This window comes from Saccopteryx leptura, chromosome 2 (genome assembly GCF_036850995.1).
Source record: "Saccopteryx leptura isolate mSacLep1 chromosome 2, mSacLep1_pri_phased_curated, whole genome shotgun sequence".
Lineage (NCBI taxonomy): Eukaryota > Metazoa > Chordata > Mammalia > Chiroptera > Emballonuridae > Saccopteryx > Saccopteryx leptura.
Window position 1 is genome coordinate 114,021,964 of NC_089504.1, and position 19,957 is coordinate 114,041,920.

The 19,957-nt window shown below is 40.2% G+C and overlaps 2 protein-coding genes and 1 non-coding gene across 5 annotated transcripts in view; 1 reads left to right on the forward strand and 2 right to left on the reverse strand.

The window, feature by feature from the left end:
- Window positions 1-3,898, reverse strand: part of ZFC3H1 (zinc finger C3H1-type containing) — a 73,496-nt gene extending 69,598 nt beyond the window's left edge. For all 3 annotated transcript variants that reach the window (XM_066368563.1, XM_066368564.1, XM_066368562.1), the window contains exon 1: window positions 2,985-3,898. In XM_066368563.1, coding sequence (XP_066224660.1) covers window positions 2,985-3,582 — 598 coding nt within the window. In that variant the 5' untranslated portion in view covers window positions 3,583-3,898. The remainder of the gene's footprint in view (window positions 1-2,984) is intronic.
- Window positions 3,899-4,025: 127 nt separating this feature from the next.
- On the forward strand, window positions 4,026-19,904 carry THAP2 (THAP domain containing 2). Its single transcript, XM_066368566.1, has 3 exons — window positions 4,026-4,541; window positions 14,377-14,572; window positions 16,878-19,904. Exons 1-3 carry the CDS (start codon window positions 4,471-4,473, stop codon window positions 17,265-17,267), a joined length of 657 nt encoding a protein of 218 aa, XP_066224663.1. The 5' UTR covers window positions 4,026-4,470; the 3' UTR covers window positions 17,268-19,904.
- Window positions 13,057-13,183, reverse strand: LOC136396158 (small nucleolar RNA SNORA40). Its single transcript, XR_010749565.1, has one exon. It is a non-coding gene; the product is annotated as a small nucleolar RNA SNORA40 (small nucleolar RNA).
- Window positions 19,905-19,957: the final 53 nt, after the last annotated feature.

Genomic DNA, 19,957 nt, shown 5'->3' on the forward strand with positions numbered 1-19,957 from the left:
CTAAAAACAAACACTTGAAGAATTTAATTTTAAGCTGGTTAGGATGCAAGTTTCAACTGAAACCTGGTTTAAAAAAATGACTATCTGCCTTTACAAATGCAGGTAAAAATAAAGACTTTACCCTGACCAGTGGTTGTGCAGTGAATAGAGCATCAACCTGGGGCGCTGAGGTCCAAGGTTCAAAATCCCGAGGTTGTTGGCTTGAGTGTGGGCTCATCTAGCTTGAGTTCAGGCTCACCGGCTTGAGTGTGGGGTTGCTAGCTTGAGCCCAAGGCCACTGACTTAAGTAAGGGGTCACTGGCTCGACCTGAGCCACCAACCCCACCCCTTCAATGCACATATGAGAAGCAATCAACCAACAACTAAAGTGATGCAACTACAAGTTGATATTTCTCCCTTCTCCCCTTTCCTGTCTCTGTCTCTCTTGCTAAAATAAATGAATGAATGAATAAGAGACACTGGCCTAATATTTTAGCTTTCATCAAAATGGAAAGTTTAAAACAGTAGTCATCCAAAGGAGACATATGCTAAGACTGACTGACAAAGTGTCCATCACTAAGAAAAACTAAAAATGAATGAGAATGAAAACAAGTATTGCAATAAAATTTGGTTTGTTCTATTTCTTTTAAGCTATACCTAGCATGCCTTAATTATTACAGAGAAAAACGTGAAAAAAAAAGACATCGACCACCTACACTGATGCTATTTCACTTCTGGATTATGGAAATAAGCACAGAAAAAATACCTCCATTTCTTAATGCAATATTTGTAAAATAAAAATGTCTCATAATCAACAATGGAAATAAGAATTAAACTTGACTATAGTCTTGGTCTTAAAGGAACATGAATCAGTAAAATTTCATATCACAATAGTGTCTGGGAACTAAGTTTTCCTTCACAATTTTATTTTTTTTTTTACAGAGAAAGAGTCAGAGAGAGGGTCAGATAGGGACAGACAGGAAGGGAGAGAGATAAGAAGCATCAATTCTTTGTTGTGGCACCTTAGTTGTTCATTGATTGCTTTCTTATATGTGCTTTGATGGGGGGAAGGCTACAGCAGAGCGAGTGACCCCTTGCTCAAGCCAGCGACCTTGGGGTTTCGAACCTAGGTCCTCTGAGTCCCAGTCCGACGCTCTATCCACTGCACCACTGCCTGGTCAGATTCCTTCACAAATTCTTATACAGAATACTACCTCTACAATGAATTAATGATATTTCATAAGAAAAGCAATGAGCACAGGATCAAAACAATCATCCTTTTCTTAAATGCAGCATCTGTGAAAAGAAAAACAGCAAGACAGCTCTTTTCTGATAACTACAGAAATCAGACTTGATATCTTACAATATTTTTTCTACCTCACATGCCTGTTTATTAGTAAAAACTTATGAACTTAACAATAAAGGTATATGGCAGAGGCCAAATTGGTACTTAATGAATGGACCGAAGGAAAGCAAAGGAAGAAGGTACACAAACCCTTCTCTAATACAGAATTTAAGAGAACACCTTTGAGCTCCCATAAATACGTTTTACATTATCTCAATATGAACTTTTAACATTAAACTAATTACTTGTCTCTTCAACACAAATTACAAGTTTAATCCTTTCTATTCTTAAAAAATATACATGTGTGGTTAAATACCTTTCTGTTTTTAGATTCAGAATTGATAATGAACAAATCCTTAGTTAATAAGCATCTTTCAAAGATTTTCTAACTTTACTGAAAGAAGATCCTCTGTCATTTTAGAAGTTAAATACCTACATGATGTCCTCTGAAACAATCTTGGAATGCTCCTAACCCTACTTTTGGTTGCACAGATAAGTTTTTACAAGGCACTAGCACCAGAAGCTGCTACTTCTTACCTATATCTGTATTTCTTGTCCCTTTTATGTCATGACATCTGAGAAACCTTATGGTTCTAAGTAGTCTATAAAAACAATATTGACAGTCTTTCAAACAAATGTCATTATCTGTAAGTTTCATATATAATGAATGTATTAAAAAGTCATTATACCATGGAAATTACAACCAGTAATAAAAGTGCTTAGTAAACTACTTTTATGCAATTATCATGGAATAAGTCAAGACAGAGTTCTACCAACCCATCACAAAATAGCAAAACTTTAGATGATTGATTCTTCACTATAAATCCTGAGTAAACTCAGGAATGTTAACGATAACTAAGAATAAGGTTAGAAAAAACAAGTCAGGTACTTTGCTACATTCCTTCTCAACCTCTCCACAATCTCCACCCTCCCATTTACCCCCTTCGTGCCTTCCCATATGTTAAAATTAAAATGCTGTTAAGTTGATCGTTCTCTTTCTGACCTACATCTGTCAGCACTAAGTTATAAAGTGTCCAATATCCAAAAAGTGAACATAACAAACACAGGCTTTAAGGAGGTAAAGTTTCCTAAGAAGATGTATGAAATTAAAACCTCTGAATTAACAGTTGGTGAAGAGAATATACGGGCACCAATATATAAGAATAAATCAAGAAAAGTAAAAACAAAATTACTAAAACTGTAAGATTATGCAGAAAGAAACTTCATAATTTACAATGTCAACGTGTAACATGCCAAAAGAACAGTATTCCCCAAATGGCTTCTATTTTCCTTCTCCCTCTAACAATCCCAGTTAACCGCTAGTTCCTGTACCAGCAAACACATGCTAGTGAAATTTGGGCTTCTGATGTACTCTTACACATCTGGTTTCAGACTGTCTTAGATCTCACTAGCTTGGCCCCAAACCATGGCAAAGCAACGTCAAAAAGCAATATATATCCAATAAAACAATGCTTAAAGACACTACAGCGTGACCCATGGGGATTACCAAAGAACAATTTACTGTTAAGTATACTGACACAGTAACAAATAAGCGGCTCTGATGGTTCAGAGAAGTTACTCATCTCACAGACCTAGTAATGACGCTACAGGGAAATTTAGTGACAGACACACCCAGGGCCGACCGCCACGTTAAGGATACAACTCTTCCGAGGTGGAGAAGGCTCACGCCAGCTCTGGCTGCTGTTGAATCCGGATCCCGCTCCTCCTCCCAGAGGTGGTCTGCCCACGGGCTTGCCTCCTCGCTCACCCCCTCCACGCCCCCGACTCCAGCGACTCCCACCCCGGTAAGGCCTGCTTCGAAAGCGGAAACGGTCCAAGGCGATGTGGCTCCGTTCCCAGAAGGACGGCCGGGGGCTGCTTTCGGACAGGGAGCTGGGAGGCATCCGCACGGAGGGCTGGTGAGACCGGAAAGGCTCTTTGGGTCGGTAGCTGCTGTGTCCCCTGAGGTGGCCCCGCTCCGACGTGCGCCGCGAGCGTGAGAAATTCCTCAGCTGCTGCTGAGAAGAGGACGACGACGACGACGAGCCACCGCCTCCGCCGGATCCCCCGCCTCGGGCCGGGTGAGGAGGCCTTCGCCGCGGATACGGTAACAACCCGCAGCCGCTGCTGCTGCTGCTGCTCCGGCTCCGTATCTGGCTGTTATTATCGTCATCGCTGATTTCCCCATCTTCTAGCTCCCCTTCTTCCTTGGGCGACAGGCCACTGGAAGCCGGGGCTGGAGTGTCCGCGGTCGCCATCCGAGAAGTAGCGTCTTCCGCACAATCTCACTACTCCGTCCGGGGAACCGCCCGACGCCTGCGTTTCTCCTTGGTTCCCTTCTGTTCTAACGGACCTGGGGTGTGCGGCCTTACCCTATTCGGACACCTAGCGGACTCTGCTCCCCAACTTCCCGGCACCCCAGTCCCTTCTGCCCAGACCGTCGCAACCTAATTCCCTACCCTAGCGCCCCCTTGCTCCGCCGCGAACAGGGTTCTTCCGCCTCGCGAGAAAGGGGCTCTGGAAGTGGCTCTGTCCGCGACGTCACTTCCAGCGGCACGCAGGAAACGAGGCTCTCAATTCCCGCGATAATTACTTAGGACACGCGATTCTCAGTGGGAGTTGTAGTTTTTCTTTCCGCTCTTCGGGTGTGTCATTCCAGTCTACAGCTCACACCCACCTCACACTCTGGGTTTGGTTATGTGGGTGCGTGGTAGGGTTGGAGGGCCTGTTTTTAACCTGGGCCTCGACACAGTGTCATAGTAATGGGGCGTGGGAGGGTAGGCAATACCGGTTCTTTTTGAATTGCTCTAAGGAAGGTTGCTAAAGAGACGCAGTAGTCCCGCTCCCTTTTGTGGGCCAGGGAGGGGTCGGGTTGTGTCCGCCATGTTTGTGAAGGCAAAAGAAGGCGACTGGAGCTCCGAGACTGACGGCTCTGCTGGCTCAAGTCCGCCATATTAATAAAGAGAAAGGGAAGGTTGACCCCTGCGTGCCGACATACACAAACACACCCCCTCTTCCCACCTGCTCCTACGCCTCGGCTCTGTGGGCCTCTCCGCTAGCTCACCTGCCCAGTCTGCCCGCAGGAAGCGTAGCAGACAGCGCCTCAGAACGGGCTAACGACCACGCCGAATGAGGGGGAAGGGGACATGCCGACCAATTGCGCCGCGGCGGGCTGCGCCACTACCTACAACAAGCATATTAACATCAGCTTCCACAGGTAACCTGGGCAGGGAGTGGGGGGTGACACGGAAACGCGAGCTGCTAGATGGAGTATTGCTTGTGGAAAAGGAACAGGAGAATTCTGCTAATTCTATTAACTATACTAGGTGGTAGCAGGGAAGCATTATATTTTCCCTTTGTGTGTTTCTCAAATCTGTCCAATTTTTTCTCCCTTCGAAGATTTACTCACTTTATAAAAGAAACCCCGGTTCTGAATGATCACTCCTTGTAAAAGTGACAGGGGGATACCGTAATTTCTTCTCTTATTCCTGTGTATTATACCGGTCTTGACAATTAATGACACCATAAGAGATCTTCAAGTTGGCATTCACCTTAAAAGCCTACTGTGTTTCAAAATCAGGAGAAACTTATTACTAGCTGAATTGAAAAGGGAAGCATTTAGATTTCTAAGAGTCACCTACGGTAACTGCGGAGGAATTGAGTCATCACTGATGATAATAATGGAATTAAACGTTGTTAATGAAAATGAGCAGATAAGCTTTCTATTCTTTTTTTTTTTTTTTTTTTTTTTTTTTTTTGTACTTTTCCGAAGCTGGAAACGGGGAGAGACAGACAGACAGACCCCCGCATGCGCCCGCCCGGGATCCACCCGGCACGCCCACCAGGGGCGACGCTCTGCCCACCAGGGGGCGATGCTCTGCCCCTGGGGGGGGGTCGCTCTGCCCACCAGGGGGCGATGCTCTGCCCCTGGGGGGGGGGGGGGTCGCTCTGCCGTGACCAGAGCCACTCCAGCGCCTGGGGCAGAGGCCAAGGAGCCATCCCCAGCGCCGGGGCCATCCCCGCTCCAATGGAGCCTCGGCTGCGAGAGGGGAAAAGAGAGAGAGGAAGGAGGGCGGAGGGGTGGAGAAGCAAATGGGCGCCTCTCCCATGTGCCCTGGCCGGGAACCGAACCCGGGTCCCCTGCACGCCAGGCCAACATTCTACCGCTGAGCCAACCGGCCAGGGCCTAAGCTTTCTATTCTTAATAGAACAGAGTAATAAAAAAAAAGAACCTAGGTTTTGTTTTCCCTTCCTTTGCTGTAAGAGCAATCAAAATTTCTTAGTTCTCTCAAGTGAGAACTTTTGAAAGTACCTTAAAGACAAGAAATACAATAAGTAAATATTTACCTGCTCTGCAAGTACCTGCCATGTGGCTGAAGAAAAGAAGCATTAAAAAAGTTAAGTGCAAACAATTTCTGTACCTCACAACTTAATACAATCTTAGAATGCAAAAAATGATATCCTTGACCTTTAACCTACCTCATAACAACTAAATGTACCCTCTTATTAAAAGTTGCCACTTACAAAAAACCTTTGTGATGTTTTTTCTGTTTTCAATTACTTCACACAAATATAGTGCTTTATTCATTCGTCCATCAAATGTGTGCCGAGTTCTTATTTGCCTGACGTGCTAGGGATCCACTTCTTATATTCCTGGAGTTTAGAGTGTAATGAGAAAGAAAGACAAACACAATTATAGGTAAGTGCCACAGAAAAGATATTCAGGGAGACCAAACTTAGCCTGATAAAGTCAAAGAACACTTCCCAAAGGATGTGAAATTTCAAGTGAGACCAACTGGTGACATAGATTTGGTCCTGTATGCACCTTTAAACGTTTTCTATTTTATCCAGTTAGTACATGAGAAGCCAAGGAGGGTCTTAAAAGAATGGCATGATTAAATGTGCATATTAAAAAGTCCTCTGGCTGAAGTGTTAGAATAGTGTTGACCAGCGATGGCGCAGTAGGTCAAGTGTCCACCTGGAATGTTGAGGTCGCCAGTTCAAAACCCTGGGCTCATTTGGTCAAGGAACATGGGAGTTGATGCTTCCTGCTCCTCCCCTTTTTTTTTTCTCTCTCTCTCTCCCTCTCTCTCTTTCTTTCTCTCTCCTCTCTCTAAAATGAATAAACAAAAAAATCTAAAGAAAAATAGTGTAATTGAAAGTGCTAGTAAAGCATCATCAAGAGATGAATTTGATGAACAAGAAGCTTATTGAAGAAGGTTCATTTACCTATGGTTTCTTTTTCAGGGAACTTCTGCTATAGTGTCAGCTGAACTAAACAATGTATTTCTTTGCTGGCACAACCAGCACTAGAGTAGAAGAGGTGATAGTTGATAGAGAAAAAAACAGGAGCCTGTCATAAAACAAGGATGAGTCCACCCAGTGGCCTGGCCTACCCATGGTCGGCAAACTCATTAGTCAACAGAGCCAAATATCAACAGTACAACGATTGAAATTTCTTTTGAGAGCCAAATTTTTTAAACTTAAGCTATAGAGATTGGTACATTCCTTATTGAGGTAGCGCCCATACATGGTATTTTGTGGAAGAGGCACACTAAAGGGGCCAAAGAGCTGCATGTGGCTCGTGAGCCGCAGTTTGCCGACCAGGGGTAGACTACAGTGGAACTGACAGTAGAGATGGAAAGTAGTGGACAGATTTGAGAAATATTTGAGGAAAAGCTATTTGATAATTTGATTTGGAAGATGAGGGAAAGGGACAAATCAAGGAACCAATAATATTGTTTAAGAGATGCACTGTGGTACAATAGCATGCATACTTCCTTTCCATATTTGACCATTTGCCTCCTATGAAAGTAACATTTTTACGTGCAACCCAAAAATATAGGTCATAAAATAACATAATAAAAATACATTTCTACTTTCTAAATACAAAAAATATTAACCAACTCCTCTCCTAAGTCATTGGTATAGACTTCTTTATTCCCATTTACTCCTTGAAATACTCTATACTTTTGAGTTATTTGACACTTATTTTGTGTTTTTCACTTACTTCTGTGGCCTATCTCCTCTACCAGCCAGCCCCTCTCTTCTACCCCTGACCTAGGTCTTCCCTTTCTTAAAAAGATTTCAACTCTCCCTGTTATCTCAGTTCACATTTACTTGTTGATGCTTCCCAAGTCAATTTTCTACAGTCCCTATCTCTGATGAGTTCATAGTATTTCCCTGGACACTCAGTTTAGTTCCTCAGAGTCATATTAAAACTATACTAATGTATTTGCCCTTCCCCCAAACCTAATCCATTTCCCATATTCCCTTTCTCAGTAAATGAAAATATCATCTACCCTGAAACTGGGAGGTCATCCTTCCTTGACTTCTCACCATTCACTCTTTTTTTCAAATTTCTTTATGAATTATAGAGGAGAGAAAGAGAACAAGAAAGGGGGGGCGGGGGGTGAGAAGCAGTTGCTTCTCTATGTGCCTTGACTCAGCAAGCCCAGGCTCTGAAATGGCAACATCAGCATTCCAGGTCAACGCCTTATTCACTGCCACCACGGGTCAGGCTCACCATTCCCACTTGATTTGATTATTACAACAGCCTCATAACTAGTTTACTGCTTCCATTCATTCATTCATTTACTCCTTACCTCTCTAATTAATAATGTGTTGCTAAATGTTTAAGAACAGAATCTCCAGGGCAGGGGGAAAGCCCTGATTCATAGTATTTGCCATAATTTAATGACAAATACTTCTGCCCTGGCTGGTTTCAAGCTACCAACATGACATCATTGATCATAAAGTTGGGAAGAAATGTGCAGTACCACACTATTCTATATAGCATTTATACCATACATATATAACAACCATAAATACTTTTAAGAATATAGATAATAGCCCTGGCCAGATAGTTCGGTTGGTTAGAATATTGTCCTGATATGCAAAGGTTGCGGGCACATACAGGAATAGATCAATGTTTCTGTCTCCTTTCTCTCTCTAAAATCAATAAGTAAACTTTTTAAAAGATTATAGATATACTAAAATAATTAGAAAGTAATGAGTTTTTATTGATAGTATTTTTTAAATTTATTGTAAATTTACATAATTTAATTTTTAATAATGGTTGTGTTTACCAGCCAGCTAAAACATTTTCTGTTAACAATCAGCTCTCTGAATTAGGCTTTTTAAATTTTTTTTATTTTTCTGAAGTTGGAAACGGGGAGGCAGACTCCCACATGCGCCCGACCGGGATCCACCCGGCATGCCCACCAGGGGGTGATGCTCTGCCCATCTGGGGCATTGCTCTGTTGCAACCAGAGCCATTCTAGCGCCTGAGGCAGAGGCCATAGAGCCATCCTCAGCGCAGGGGCCAACTTTGCTCCAGTGGAGCCTTGGCTGTGGGAGGGGAAGAGAGAGATAGAGGAAGAAGAGGGGAAGGGGTGGAGAAGCAGATGGGCACTTCTCCTGTGTGCCCTGGCCGGGAATCGAACCCGGGACTCCTGCACACCAGGCCAATGTTCTACCACTGAGCCAACCAGCCAGGGCTTGAATTAGGCTTTTTAATGGCTTACCAATGCCATTTTGGATAAAGTTCAAATTACACTTTAACTTAGAAGGCCCTCTGGCATCATTTCATGTCATAACACTCTTCACTATTCCTAGCCTAGTTCCCCTAGCTAATTCCTACTATCCTAAAGCCTCCCAACTAGATTAGCTGTTATGGTTTTATGGTTCCATTTGATCTTGTACTTGCCCTTTTATAACACTCAGAACACTTGTAATTACTTTTATAATAACAAATATCATGTATTTAGTATTTACCATATACTGTGCACTGGGCTAACCATTTACTCCCATTGTCTCATTTAATCCCTAGTACCACATTAGATACTGTTACAGATGGTATTGTTACTGATTATTAGGCTAAGGCCTAAAAAGGTTGCTTAACTTCCCTAAAGTTACCCAGCTGTTATGTAAAGGTACCAGGATTAACATGCTGGTTTAACCAGAGAAAGTATTCTCAGATACTTTTCTACTGCATCAAGCTTTTCGATCCTCAATCTTCTCATTACAGAATACCCTTTCAGGGGTCCCCAAACTTTTTACACAGAGGGCCAGTTCACTGTCCCTCAGACCGTTGGAGGGCCGCCACATACAGTGCTCCTCTCACTGACCACCAATGAAAGAGGTGGCCCTTCCGGAAGTGTGGTGGGGGGCCGGATAAATGGCCTCAGGGGGCTGCCCGCGGGCCGTAGTTTGGGGACGCCTGCTAGATACCATAAAAGGAGGTCAGTTGTTTTTACCACTATGTGTTCATTGCTTGGGACAGTGCCTAGGATAGTGCTTGGAATGTAAGAGGCAGTCAGCCATATTTTAAAGACCCAAGCAAAATAGCACTGGTTAAAATACTGAGTGATTTTTTTTCCAAAACCTCTAATGTTTCTGAACACCTGGTTCTGTTATGTTGTAGACCAGTGTAGTCAACTTGGTCCCTACCACCCACTACTGGGCGTTCCAGCTTTCATGGTGGGCAGTAGCGGAGCAACCAAAGTATAAATAAAAAGATAGATTTAACTATAGTAAGTTGTTTTATAAAGATTTATTCTGCCAAACTTAGCAAAAATCCGATATAAAGTACTTGGTAAGTAATTATTATTATATGCTTTAACTTGCTGTAACTCTGCTTTATAAATTTTATAAAGTAAAGTTACTTCCCTACTTTATAAATCACCATTACTGTGGAACCAGTGGGCGGTTAGGAAATTTTACTACCAACAGAGATACAAAAATGGGCAGTAGGTATAAAAAGGTTGACTACCCCTGTTGTAGACAAACATATATCCCTCTGTTACCACCACATTATTTCTTAAATATTTACAGGATGGTTTATTATTATTTAAATTCAACTATGGGCTATATCTGCCACCCTTTGAATATACCAAGAAAAACGCAAACAACACATGCAAAACATAATTATGGTTGATGCTGTATAAAAGCATTATCCAAAATCAAATAGAAAATTGTTGATTATTCTTATTCTACTAAAGATTATTTAGTAATGCTAAACTAACCCCATTCGTTAACTTATTCATTGATTCACTCAGAGAAGTTCATTGAATGCTTACATAACAGGATAAAGTAGTGAAAAACAATTCCTAACCATGAAAAACAATCTAGTAGTAAAGATAGAAAAGCAAGCAATTAGAATACAGTGATGTTAGTTTAATATTATAAAGGAACATCTATCGTAGTCTTCCAATCATGAAAAATTTCTTTAGGAAGATGGGATTTCTAAACTGAGTCTTGAAAGGAGAAAATAAAATTTGGTCAAGTTAAGGTTCAGTTCAAAGCCTTGGTTTCATAATTGGGGGCTAGTTTTTAAAAGAGCTTAAAAAGGTTAAATATCTGAAAGACAGTTCATATGTCTGAAAAATCTTATACAAATGATAATACAATGATAGTATTTATTTGTTCTGAGTCTTTATTGAGGACGCAACGAGAAGAAATTCACAAGAATATGTTTAGTGCTCATAAACCAAAGCTTGATTTTTTTTTTCCTAGTTTAGGGCACAGGAAATTTTTTTTTTTTAATTTTTCTCTCTTTTTTTTTTTTTTCATTTTTAGAGAGGAGAGAGAGAGAGGAGAGAGAGACAGAGAGAGAGAAGAGGGAGGAGCTGGAAGCATCAACTCCCATATGTGCCTTGACCAGGCAAGCCCAGGGTTTCGAACCGGCGACCTCAGCATTTCCAGGTCGACGCTTTATCCACTGCGCCACCACAGGTCAGGCCAGGAAATATTTTTAAACCATTAAATTTTGGAACAGATCTTTGAAATAAGAATACATTTTATTAAAAGTTGAAGGGTGGCCCAGGCCGGTTGGCTCAGTGGTAGCGCATCTGCCTGGCGTGCAGGAGTCCCAGGTTCGATTCCTGGCCAGGGCACACAGGAAAAGCGCCCATCTGCTTCTCCATCCCTCCCCCTCTCCTTCCTCTCTGTCTCTCTCTTCCTCTCCCGCAGCCGAGGCTCCATTGGAACAAAGTTGACTCCCCGCGCTGAGGATGGCTCTATGGCCTCTGCCTCAGACGCTAGAATGGCTCTGGACGCAACAGAGCGACGCCCCAGAGGGGCAAAGCATCGCCCCCTGGTGGGCATGCCGGGTGGATCCCGGTCGGGCGCATGTCTGACTGCCTCCCGGTTTCCAACTTCAGAAAAATACAAAAAAGAAAAGTTGAGGGGTGACCCTGGCCAGTTGGCTCAGTGATAGAGCATTATCGGCCCAGTGTGTGGAGGTCCCAGGTTTGACTCCCAGGCAGGGCACACAGGAGAAGTGACCATCTGCTTCTCCACCCCTCCCCCCCCCCCCTTTCTGTACCTCTCCTCCTGCAGCCATGGAGTTGACCAAGCGGTCTGAGCAGTTGGCCCCAGGTGCTGAGGATGGCTTCATGGCCTCTGTCTCACGCACTAAAATGGCTCAGTTGCAAACAACAGAGCTATACCCCATATGGTCAGCACAGCACCCCCCCAGTGGGCTTGCCAGGTGGATCCTGGTTGGGTTGCATGCAGGAGTCTGTCTCTGCCTCCCTGCCTCTCACATAATAAAAATAAAAAAGTTGAGGTATAAGCAGAGTAAATAAATTAATAATAAAGAATGAAATAGAACCAACTAAAAAAAGGGGGGGAGGGGAGGGACACAAAGAAAACCAGATAGAAGGTGACAGAAGACAATTTAACTTTGGGGGAGGGGTATACAGCACAATCAAATGTCAAAATAATCTAGAGATGTTTTCTCTCAACATATGTACCCTGATTTATCAATGTCACTGCATTAAATTTAATAAATTTTTAAAAAAAGAAATAGAACCAACTTACATATATGAAAACATGAACTGTACAGTGACATACCAATGTTAATGTCTACAGAGTATGTGTAGGGTTGAGGGGATAGGGATAGGAGACTAGAGGGTGTTTGTTTCCCAGTGAATCTGGGCTTTCATCTCTTAGTGCCCCTTGCTGCTGGTAATTATAGCAAACCTCAGATACTTGATTAGCCAAAGCTGTTGTTACCTTGTGAGGCTTCAGTTGGGGGCTTCTGAGCCACATGATCTAACATAAATTCTTTAAATTTATGTTAAAGTAGAGTTCTTTAAAACTCTACTCAGTTCATAATAAAAGGATAAGGTAGTCAAACTAAAGAAGAGTTGAACTCAAAATTGATACATGTGAATGTTGATTCTTATTTATTCAAGTCAGGCAACACAGTTACCACTAAAATTTTTAGATAGTACCTTATGTTATTTTCTCTTCGTTAACTGGGTATATATTAGTATATTTTATATTTGAGATAAATATGAAAGGGAAAACATTACTGCTGGGCTTGTAAGCAGCATTTTGCTTTTTGTTTTAATTATGATTTCTACAGTACTACATAGCTTAAGAGTTCATTTTGTAAAAATAAATGCTATTTGGCCCTGGCCAGGTGGCTCAGTGGATAAAGTGTCTACCTGATGTGCCAAAGGTCATGTGTTCGACCCCAGTCAGTACACATAGGAAAAGAAATCAATTAATACACAACTAGATAGAACAGCTAAAGTGAAACAAGGAATTGATGCTTCTCTCTCTCCCTCCCTTCCTTCATCCTCTCCTGTTTTTCTTCCTTTGTCTCAAATTAATGGGAAAAAATTAAATTATATGCTATTTAACTACACAGAAGTAATACAGTGCGTTATTAATTTACATATTACATATTATTTTAATTAAGCAAATTTTTTTTCTTTTATCATGTTCCTTCTTATATGTATCAAAACTCATACTGCACCATGAGTTCTGGGTTGCAAAAGAGGATTTATTTTTTGCACCTGTGTATAGTCTTTGTCCACAAATCAAACAAAAACAAACACAGGTGCTATAATTAAGCAAATTTTTGTTGAGTCCTTACTGCTTGGAAGGCAAACAGTATGAAAGGTAAATAGATGAAAAGATAAAATGATTCCTGTCCTCAGGAAACTTACAACCTTTTTTTTTTCATTGATTTTACAGAGAGAAAGGAAAGGGGAGATAGAGAGACGTCAGTTTGTTCCACTTATTTATACATTCATTGATTGATTCTTGTATGTGCCCTCTGACCCAGGATTGAACCCACAACCATGGCTTATTGGGACAACTCTCTAAGAGCTACCTGGCCGGACCAAAACTTATGATCTTACAAACTGTTAATTCAGTGGAAATTTATTAAAGTGGAAAAATTACAAAACAGTGTGGTGTTATATTGAAGGAACACAGAGAAAGGAACACCATACTCTAATTAGGCTTTCCTGGGTAAAATTTAATCTGTAGGTAATTTGATTTGTGTTGACCGTGTATTTCAGCAGCAGGTCTAAGCATTGTGAAGTTACCCTTATAAGGTCCTTCGTAAGCTTGATCTAAATCAATTTAGTCTTGTTTGTTTTTACTGCCCATGTTGAGGACTAGAGTAGGAAAAAAGATCTCTTTTTAAAGTCCTAAAACATAAAACCGCTCAAGTCATTTTGGGGTTTGTTTTTGTTTTGTTTTTTACAACTTAAAAAAATTAGCATGAATTGGTTTCTGTTTTAGGTATTGGGTACCTAAATTTTCTTACGTATATTGAAGTCACTTTAAGCAGGGGTCCCCAAACTTTTTACACAGGAGGCCAGTTCACTGTCCCTCAGACCTTTGGAAGGCTGGACTATAAAAAAAAAACTGTGAACAAATCCCTGTGCACACTGCACATCTTATTTTAAAGTAAAAAAACAAAATGGAAGTAGTACTGTACGTGAGTGACGCTGCGCTTTGCGGCGCCGCCACATACAGTACTCCAGGATGCATCTGCATCCTGTGCTCCTCTCACCGCCATTGAAAGAGGTGCCCCTTCAGGAAGTGCGATGGGGCTGGATAAATGGCCTCAGGGGGTCCGCATGCAGTAGTTTCGAGACCCCTGCTAAAGCATCACCACTTAAAATTTATTTTAACTAAGAAAAGAAAAAAAAGAAGAGAAAAAAAAATTGTTTTAACTATTTAAGTGCAACCAAAAGTGTGATAGTTGGAATTTGAGTTACTTTTTTCTTTATTTTTTCTTTAAGGTTTCCATTGGATCCTAAAAGAAGAAAAGAATGGGTTCGCCTGGTTAGGCGCAAAAATTTTGTGCCAGGAAAACACACTTTTCTTTGTTCAAAGCACTTTGAAGCCTCCTGTTTTGACCTAACAGGACAAACTCGACGACTTAAAATCGATGCTGTCCCAACCATTTTTGATTTTTGTACCCATATAAAGTCTGTGGTAGGTAATGTTGCTTTTTTTAACCCCATTTTTAGAACATGTTCCTTTTTTTTTTAAGTGAAGAAAGGCAGGAAGGGAGAAAGAAGCATCAACTCGTAGTTACAGCACCTTAGTTGTTCATTGATTGCTTTCTCTTATGTGCCTTGACTGGGGGCTCCAGCCGAGCCAGTGACCCCTTGCTCAAGCTGGTGAGCCTGTGCTCAAGCCAAATGAGCCCACGTTCAAGCCTGCTACCTCGGGGTTTCAAACCTGGGACCTTAGCATCCCAGGTTGATGCTCTATCCACTGTGCCACTATCGGTCAGACAAACATGTTTCCTTTTGTTTGTAAAATGAAACAATTCAGAATATATTGAAATTCATATATGATGACATGCCTCAAGAAAGTTGTAAAATTTCCTCCCGTAAAGGGGCAGGTGGTTAGAATTAAAGCTCAGGCCTCCTGACTCACTCCAATATTCTTTCCCTGCTCCAAATTGTTTTCCTATACTGGAATTTTACATTACCACCAGTTATTATCATAACTGAACCCTTGGTAATACTGAGAAATCATGAGTAATGAAACATCCAGTATCACTCTGCTCTGATTTTAAGATGAATACAAAATGTGTGCTAAGTTCTTTTAAGAGCACTAGACCCAAATAATACCAGAGATATACCAAAGAATATAAGGTTAAAAGGAGGTATAACAGAAAACTTCATAGAACCAGACATTAGGCTGGGTTTGAGCTTGAAGTTAGGATTTTAGGGAGGATCTTGACCTAGCACAGAACAATTGCAATAGCACTATGAGAACAAATGCTAATGGGTTGAGAGGGGTGATGCAAAGTAATCAAATGTTACTAAGTGATATTTTAAAAGGAGAATTAGTCCCTGACCGGTTGGCTCGGTGGTAGAGTGTCAGCCTGGCGTGCAGAGGTCCCGGGTTCGATTCCCGGCCAGGGCACACAGGAGCAGCGCCCATCTGTTTCTCCACACCCCCCCCCTTCCTCTCTGTCTCTCTCTTCCCCTCCTGCAGCCGAGGCTCCATTGGAGCAAAGATGGCCCGGGCGCTGGGGATGGCTCCTTGGCCACTGCCCCAGGCGCTAGAGTGGCTCTGGTTGCAACAGAGTTACGCCCCGGAGGGGCAGAGCGTCGCCCCCTGGTGGGCAGAGCGTTGCCCCCTGGTGGGCGTGCCGGGTGGATCCCGGTCCGGCACATGAGGGAGTCTGTCTGACTATCTCTCCCCGTTTCCAGCTTCAGAAAAAAAAAAAAAAAAGAATGCTAGAGAGGCCTGACCAGGCGGTGGCGCAGTGGATAGAGCATCGGACTGGGATGCAGAGGACCCAGGTTCGAGACTCCAAGGTCGCCAGCTTGAGCGCGGGCTCATCTGGTTTGAGCAAAAGCCCACCAGCTTGAACCCAAGGTCGCTGGCTCCAGCAAGGGGTTACTCAGTCTGCTGAAGGCCCGTGGTCAAGGCACATATGAGAAAGCAGTCAATGAACAACTAAGGTGTTGCAATGCGCAATGAAAAACTAATGATTGATGCTTCTCATCTCTCTCGGTTCCTGTCTGTCTGTCCCTGTCTATCCCTCTCTCTGACTCACTCTCTGTCTCTGCAAAAAAAAAATTAATTAATTAATTAATTTAAAAAAAAGAATGCTAGAGAGGAGATGATTCATAATAAGAGATATTTAGGATGTAGAATTAATAGGACTTAATGACTAATTGAATGAAAGGAATAAAGGAAAAAAATGGTTCTCGGATTTCTGATTTGAGCAAAAATTTCTGCCCTCATTTTAAATCCTTGAATGGAACTGTAACTGATGAACAGTGAATAAGTAAATCTATTCAGAAGCTTGATACTTCATAATATCTTTTTACTAAGTAGGACCAAGATCTGAAATATTAATCAATTTAGAGAATAGTCTTTACCTAAAGAAGAGATCAAATCGTATCACGGATAAATCAAAAATCGAAATACATTATACTGGCCATAGTGAGAAAATTGCAAACAATATTTAGTCTTCATAGAATCATATTCAGTAATTTGGAAGAGACCTTGGAATTCTATTGTCTATTTCCAAACCAATGTTTCTATCTCTCTGTAGAGGGAAGACAAAAAGAAATAGGTGGCTGGAATTAATTCAACCGGTTGAGAAACTTGAATCAATGATCACATGTGATGGGTTGCTGATGTTTTTATCTTTTGAAATCAGTTTTCAGAAGATCAGTTTAAATACTATTACACAAAACTGGACAAAATTTACTTATTTGTGATATTCTTGTGTAACTTATGTTCAACCTTCTAATTTTATTTGGTGCAGAAACTCAAGTCACGGAATCTTTTGAAGAAAAACAACAGTTGTACTCCAACTGGACCATCTAATTTAAGATCAAACATTAGTAGTCAGCAAGTGCTACTTGAACACAGTTATGCCTTTAGGAATCCTATGGAGGCTAAAAAGAGGATAATTAAACTGGAAAAAGAAATAGCAAGTTTAAGAAGGAAAATGAAAACTTGCCTACAAAAAGAACGCAGAGCTACTCGAAGATGGATCAAAGCCACATGCTTGGTGAAGAATCTAGAAGCAAATAACATATTACCTAAGGGCACATGCGAACATATTTTACCAACTGCCTTAAGCAGCCTTCCTTTGGAGGATTTCAAGATTCTTGAACAAGACCAACAAATGAAAACATTATCAATTCTCTAAATTTAAAACAAGAGTACTTTCATTTAAGATTAAGCTGCATAGATCTCGATGACCATCCTTTATCTTATTCCAAGGTAAAAATATTTAAGGAAAATATGCCAAAATTGGGTAATTAATAAAGTTTTACCTAGAGTAAAATTATTACTGTACAATTTATGAAGACATGATTACCAAAAAGCGGGAAATTTTATGAAATTTATTTGAAAAAGCATGGAAGTGCCTTACATGAGATTACATTCTTAAAATTTTTGCTAGGATATTTTCCAAGGTGTGTTGTGTTTTTGTCTTTTTTTAAACAACTTTTAAAGAACAGTCTATGACAAGTAATATGTTTAATTTATATATTAGGAAAAAATGTTTTTGTGTACCAAAGTTGGGATATTACATTCTAAATAAGACTCCAAGTTCACCAACATTAAAAATGACTTTCAAATTGCTGAGTTTTGTATTAATTAAATTATTACTGGCACTGTGATTTGGAAACTTTACAGAAAAAAATGCCTGAGGTACAGGGCAAGTTCTTTTATTTATTCTGTATCTTTTTAAGAGTGAAAGTGAGCTAATCATGACCTTCCTCATAGGAATATTATCTTCTAAAATAGATTGTAAAATATTTTGAAAATAGTTTTGAATGTGAAGTACCCTGGAGTCATCCAAGCTAGTAAGACTCAAGTACCTCAGACTAGTAAAAACTGGTAGCTGACTATATTCACCTTCTAAGAAAGTATGTTTTGAAATAATGCAGAGATCAGGATCTAGCTTTTATCTTAGAACAAGAACTGTATATTACCCTTTTACTCATAATAAAAACAATACATTTTTTATTTTAAAATTGATGCATTAATAAGCAAATACGCTACCAAGTTCCGTGTTAGGAAACTCCCTCTGCCTTCATGTATGTTGATACCAAAACTTTTAAAGCTTTTCCCCCCCATAAACCTATAGTAGAATTTAATCATACAACAGTACTTACCGCATTAGATCTTTTCAACTTATAACTTAAAATGGAATCAATTTATCTTACATAACAGCTTGCTTTTTATCTCCTTTCTTAGAGTCAACTAGAACAATCATACTGCATAAGAGAAATAAAATGTAGTTCTCTACAAAAATACATGTCAATGAATAAAGCTATGCAAGTGCTAATTATTTGACAAAACTGAATATCAGAAATTCTTTAGTTGCTACTTGAACAATTAAAGAGTTTGCCTTGCTTCACCAGATAAATGTTTAATAACACTTTTCTTCAATTGGCTTTAATAAAATCATGCAAAAATTTATTAATGTATAATAAAGTTATTCAACCCTGATTCAAGCTTTCTGACACCACAATATGAGATAACATACACCTAATTATAATTGTTGTAAATCTTTCCTATAAGGTAAATGCTACCGATGATGGAAAAAATATATTTTGCTGTTTTGCTTAAATCCCAGCAACAATTTTTTTACATGATCAGCACCCTTTTAATAAGGAATGCCTCCCAAGTAACTAGATTTCACAAAGGCAAAGAAGGAAAAGTCTGTTTTAGTTATCATAAGGCATTTACAACAAATATTTTTTAAAATCCTTTTATATATACAGGGTGGGGCAAAAGTACATTTACAGTTGTAAATACGTGAAAGTTTATTCTTGTAGTATTATTTATTATTGTATTTTTCATATAAACAACTGTAACTCTACTTTTGCCCCACCCTGTATTGTAAACCTTATTAGTCATTTTACCTTTATCTTTAATATTGGATGTAGATCCTTGGAATTGTTATTACATATTTTTTTCTAATATAGTTTCAAATATCTTTTTACCAATACATAGTCATAATCATCAGCAACCACTTACTGACCACATCTATTTTATACCTCAAAATAAGTTAGGCAGATAATCATTTAAACATAAACTATGGCCTGACCTGTGGTGGCACAGTGAGTAAAGTGTTAACCTGGAACACTGAGATACTGGTTCAAAACCCTGAGTTTGCCTGATCAAGGCACATATGGGAGTTGATGCTTCTGGCTCCTCCCCACCCCCTCCTCTCTAAAATGAATAAAGTCTTAAAAAATAAATAAACATAAACTGTGTTTTCCAAATACAGACTCCCATGTGGTTCACCATTCCTCAATACAAAATGAAACACTAATTAATGCAGGCTGATTCCCATCTACAATAACATCTTGGTATCTTAATATAACATTTAAAAAAACACAAAAATAGAGTATTATGAAATACAACAAGCTTTTGGCAACGTTACTTAATCTTCATTATTATCTGAGATCACTAAATAAACTACTCTGTAATTTTAAAGTTTTTTTGGTGTTTTTCCTAAGTCATTTTCACATTACTGCCCTGATAACGTGTGCCAGACTTTCCCTGCATCAACCTTAAAACTAGTCTCATTCATAGAAAAAAATAAAGAATCTTAAAATCATGTTTTTAGTTTGTTGATAAACATCACTTTATATACTATAAAACTTGTCAAAATTATAATAGCTTGTTGTCTTCTGCTGTACACATTCATATCCTCTGTTCATTCATTCTGTCTACTGGGCGCTAACTTCTACAAAGAACCAGCCAAAGGCTAGTAACTTGATATAAAGATGAATCTGACTCAATTTTCTACCCTTAAGTTCTTCCAAGTCTCCTGAGAGAAAATATTTATCATACAATGTAAGGCGTGTGAAATGTTTTTGT

Excerpts from the sequence above, each read along its gene's own strand:
- THAP2 (XM_066368566.1), top strand. The coding sequence starts at position 4,471 with ATGCCGACCAATTGCGCCGCGGCGGGCTGCGCCACTACCTACAACAAG. Across the intron at positions 4,542-14,376 it reads ATTAACATCAGCTTCCACAG|GTTTCCATTGGATCCTAAAA; the intron begins GTAACCTGGGCA and ends TTTTTCTTTAAG. Across the intron at positions 14,573-16,877 it reads GTACCCATATAAAGTCTGTG|AAACTCAAGTCACGGAATCT; the intron begins GTAGGTAATGTT and ends TATTTGGTGCAG.